We start from the raw sequence: 5,157 nt of genomic DNA, 5'->3' as shown, positions 1-5,157 counted from the left end.
GGAATCAACTCAGTGGCAGTAAGTTTGGGCTTTTAGATTTTTACATTATTTCATCATTATTGGAAACTCAGGTGTTGTTAGTATTTTTGCTCAACAGAATCTGTGATGAATATACTTGGTTTGAAGCTTTTTTTCTCATATTTTGAATTTTCTTATAGCAAATACTAAGAAATAGAACAAGTCGGTCTTTCTGACCCTCAGAATTGCATAACTAAGAAATATTTTGGTTCTTTCAGGATGTGGAGAGATTGAATGTCTACCTTTCAGGATATTGGAGAGAGATTTTTTTTATCAGGTTAAACTTTGGACTTGGTTACCACTATATATCTTTTCTGTTTTTTATTCTGTGGATCTACTAGAGGATTTGAGAGTCCTGTCTGTGAAGCCTGTTTGGTTTGGGGAGAGCCAAGTTGAGTGTCAAGGGACTTGAAGTATAATTAAAAGTTCCAGACTGGCTGCTACAGGCGCATACTGAGCAAGTGACACCTGATGTCTTTCTAGCTGTGTGCCTTATTCTTGCTTTCAGGATATGCTGCCATCATCTTCATACTCACATCTACATCCCTATTTATTTTCTGGTGAAGCATACATGACCCCGTCAATGTTTGTTCAATTCTTCCTGTGACTGTGAGTCACCGCTTCCATCTTCCCCAATTCCAGAGGTTCTTCAACACTATGGAGCAGGATTAGCCTATACCATGAGTCACAGGAAACAAGCCAGTTCACTAGGTGGACTGGTGAGCTGTTTTAGGGGTAGAGTCAGAGCTCTGAAACTGCCTATTCCATCTGCTAAAGTTAATCATTTTTTTTTCCCCCTAGGAAATTAAATGTATGACTTGTGGGCCTGGGCTTGGCTGGAATGCACAAGGGTCCTGAAGATCCTTCTATAGCTCCCTTCTGTTTAACCCATTAAGAGACGATGGCAAAAGTCAACATAACTAGAGACATCATCCATAGGCAGATCAAGGTAAGCAACCCAGACATCTGAATGAGAATAGAAAGTCCTTTCTTCCCTCCAGGTTCATTTTACAGAGGAAAAACTAAGGTCTGGGGTAGTGATTTGTGTACAATAGTGACATATCCAGTTAGTGACTGAAGACTAAAATCAAAGACATAGAATTTATGGAGATTCTTCTGTCCACGTGCTTGTACATGGGCTTTTGAGATTATTATAATAGGGACTGATGAGGACGGAGAGCCATCAGTGTAATATGCATATTCATGCTCGTGTGTCTCTCTCTCATATACATGTGTGAGAGCGAGAGACCTAAAGTGGTCAGTAACACTGAGACCAGAAGAACTAGATGGTGTCCAGCTAGCGCTGCCAACTGCTCTGAATCATAAAAAAAAAAAAAAGACCAGGACTTCCAGCAAGATTCCGAACTAGGCGGACACACTACGTGAACCCTCTACAGTAAGATACAATAGACAAAATAAAACAGACACAGATGAAAATTCTGGCACCCTGAGCTTCAGAAGAAAGGCTCGAGAGGTGGATGGAGGGCTTGCCAGGAGAAGAGGCTGAACAGGGACAACAGGAGAGGGTGACAGACTGGGGAACAACCTGCCAGACATGACTCAACCATCTCGTGAGCAGCTTTAGCAGCAGAGAGAAGCTTGGCATTTGCATAGGCAACAGAAAAGCTGCAAATTCTTCTTTTTCCCCACACTCCCACTAGTGATCAGAAGTGTCATCCTCATCCAACCCCAGCACAGACCCTGCTCTCTGGGAATTCTGAGCCACATGGTTGGGAGCCCTGCCAGTGTGAGGTTGGGGCTGGCTGGCTGCACCACATTGGTGCTTGGATACAGGTGGTCTCGGCTCCAGACCTACATAACCCACAGAGCTACCAGACCAACATTTAACCACTCATCTACCTCTAGCTTCACTGTGGTCCTAACAGACACTGAAACCAGTTCCATCAAGGGCTCCCACAAATTACTTCTGGATTGAGAGCCCTGAACACAGATAACACTGAGGCCAATAGGAACTCCATCTAGGGCCAGGAATTGCGTGAGCTCCTTGAACTTCAGGAACCCCACAGAGATCTTCCCCCTCTGGGTTCAACAAGTGCACTCTTTGTCTTTACAAATACAACAGCTCCACAATGCCCCAGAAATAACAGAAAATTTTAGCTCACATGAAGAAACAAGAGAGAATGGCTCAAACAAATAACCAAGATGCAGAGCCAGAAAACGTTCCTGAGGAAGAAAAACTGAGAAAAAAGAATTCAAAAGTGTAATAATTAAGTACCTTGAAAGAATCGATAAAAAGATCGAGGAAAACAGGGGGAATACAGTAAAAACGTCACAAGCTTTCAGAAAAACGCTACAAAAATGAACAGGCAAAATAAATGCAAGTTTTGAAACAACACAAAACCTGCAATTAAAAATCCAGAACTTGAATACTAAGATCTCAGAAATGGACTGTATATTGAAAGGGTAAAGGAATAGATGTGAAGCAATGGAAGCCAGAATTAGTGAGCTTGAAGGTAAATCTCTCAATATGAGTATGCTAGAAGAACAATCAGAAAAAATAATGAAAAATTTCAAAGAAAGCTTAAGAGTTATGTGGGACATCACGAAGAACAACAACTTAACAGGTGATCAGAATTCCATAACAGGAAGAGACAAACATAGAGAAAATTGTCAAAGAGTTATTGGAAGAAAATTTCCCCAACATCATGAAAGATGAACAAATCCAAAACAGGATAGATCCCTAAAGAAAATCACCAAGACATATCATAATCAAACTCTAAATTCAAACATAAGGAAACAATTCTGAGAGCAACTCAGGAAAAATGAAAAGTTACCTACAAAGCAGAACCAGTAAACTGAGCTCTGATTTTTTCAACAGAAACCATGCACGAAGGCAATGGGATAACATTTACAAAACTCTGAAAGAAAAAAATTGCCAACCAAGAATCATATATCCAGCAAAGCTGTCCCTGGAATGTTGTTATTATTAAGTGCAGTCAAATCGGTTCTGACTTCTAGTGACCCTGTCTGTACCGGGTTTCTGAGGAGTAGCTGGTGAGTTTGAACTGCTGACCTTGTAGTTCGCAGTCCACTGCTGATCCTACAGCACCATACCAGAAGTCTGATGTCCCTCAAATACAATGGCAAAATTAGGACATTTCCTGATAAACAGAAATTAAAAGAATTTATAGTGACCAAACCAACTTTAGCGTGGTGGTTATAAATCGGGCTGCTAATCTCATAATCAGCAGCTCAAAACAATCAGTGGTTCTGCAGGAAAAAGATGAGGCTTTCTGCTCTTGTAAAGTTTTACAGCCTCAGAAACCCTGTATAGTTGGAACAGACTCCATGGCACATAATCACCACTAGATCAACTTTACAAAAAAATGCTAAAGGTTATTCTTTGGATTGAGAATCAACAACAGCAGACAACAACCTGAGGTTATCATACATGGCAACATGTTAACGTGTAACAGGGAAAACAATATGCAACAAGAGGGCGGTTAGCAGAGGAAAGAGGAAGGTAGTGGAAGACACAGTGAGGAATCCAATAGTTATAGTGAATAGAGGTAACTGTTGGTATGTGAAGGAGATTGCAGCCATGTAATGAAGCAAAGTGTATGATTTGTTGAATGTAAAACTGATAATGTGCTCTGTAACCCTTCACTCAATTCACAATAAAAGCTTTGGAATTAAAAAAAGACCAGTCTTACTGGAGATAGAGACTGGTGGGAACCTCAAGACTATGGGCCCTTGGTCACTCTTCAGGTCTAGAACTGGACTCACCTCCATGGCTACATTTTTAGTCAAGCAAAAGATAGAATTATGCGGGGGACAACAACACTAGTGAGGTATGCACACCATTTGAGATCATACATACAGCATTTCACTAAGGACAAAATTCAGAAGAATGGGGAAAGAAGGTGGAATGGACACAAGAAACAGGGAGGAAGCAGGATAAGTGATGTTACATTGAGCAGATTGCAATTAAGATGAAAGGAAGATTATGACTTTTTTAATGTAAAACTGGTGATCTGCTCTGTAAGCCTGCACTCAATTTACAATAAAAAGTTTTAACAGTGTGGGGTGGGGGATGTCATCTTAAAGCAGTAGGAATACATAAAGCTTCTTTGCATTGCTTCAGTTACTAAGTTATACATATAACAAGACCTGCAAAAGTCTTAGTCCTAGTTCCGTTTAGAGTCTTTCTTTTCTTTCAAGGGTCTCCTCTACTAAACCCTACAACTGCCCTCCTTAGTTTTTACATAGAAGACACTCGAATACTGTGTGATGAGTGGATGACTGGACAGTCACATGTAATTAGTGAGGTAGCCTCAGGCCCTCACTAAGCCCCGGGTAAGAAGCCAAAGAGATTTAAAGGAGATTCAGTCAAGGCATAATGTGCTTCTTTAATAAGAACACCAAGCTGGGGTTAGGAGCTTAATCTCACCCCTGTCCTAATTAACAACTTCTAAGACTTTAGTCATTTTACTTACCTGCATCTCAGTTTTATGTGTGCTAAATGATAATACCACCACTCGTCTTGTCAGTTTGTCGTACTGTGATTCTGGAAGCTATGTCACTCACCAGTATTTTAAATAACATCAGGGTCACCCATGGCGGACAGGTTTCAGATGAGCTTCCAGACGAAGACAGACTAGGAATAAGGAGTGACGAACTACTTCCAAACATTTAGTCACTGAAAACCTTATGAATAGCAGAGAAACCTCAGGTTGGAAGAAACTCAAAATACGACTGGGGAAGAGCAGCTTCCCTAAAGTAGAGTTGACTATGATGCAAATGGAGTAAATCCTGTGGGAATAAAGCCTACAGGACTTTCATTTGTTGATAGGGCACAACTCAAAGAGAAACAGCTGTAAAAATACATTGAAAATCAGAACATGGAATGTACAAAGTGTGAATCTGGGAAAATTGGAAGTTGTCAAAAATGAAATGGAATGCATAAACATTGATATCTTAGGCATTAGTGAGCTGAAATGAACTGGTATTCACCATTTTGAATCTGACAACCACATGGTTTACTATGCTGGGAATAACAAATTGAAGAGGAATGGTGTTCATATACAGTCAAAAAGAACATATCCAGATCAGTCATGAGGTACAACGCTGTCTGTGATAGGATAATATCTATGCACCTACAGGGAAGCCCAGTTAATA

The 5,157-nt window shown here is 40.4% G+C and overlaps 1 protein-coding gene across 2 annotated transcripts in view; it reads left to right on the top strand.

The window, feature by feature from the left end:
• The first annotated feature begins 919 nt into the window (after positions 1-919).
• WDTC1 (WD and tetratricopeptide repeats 1) overlaps positions 920-5,157 on the top strand; it is a 45,655-nt gene continuing 41,417 nt past the window's right edge. For both annotated transcript variants that reach the window (XM_006862243.1, XM_006862242.1), the window contains exon 1: positions 920-967. In XM_006862243.1, coding sequence (XP_006862305.1) covers positions 920-967 — 48 coding nt within the window. The remainder of the gene's footprint in view (positions 968-5,157) is intronic.

The sequence above is a fragment of the Chrysochloris asiatica genome, unplaced genomic scaffold (genome assembly GCF_000296735.1).
Source record: "Chrysochloris asiatica unplaced genomic scaffold, ChrAsi1.0 scaffold00047, whole genome shotgun sequence".
NCBI lineage: Eukaryota > Metazoa > Chordata > Mammalia > Afrosoricida > Chrysochloridae > Chrysochloris > Chrysochloris asiatica.
The sequence above is the reverse complement of the archived record's forward strand: the minus strand, read 5'-3'. Positions and strand labels throughout refer to the sequence as shown.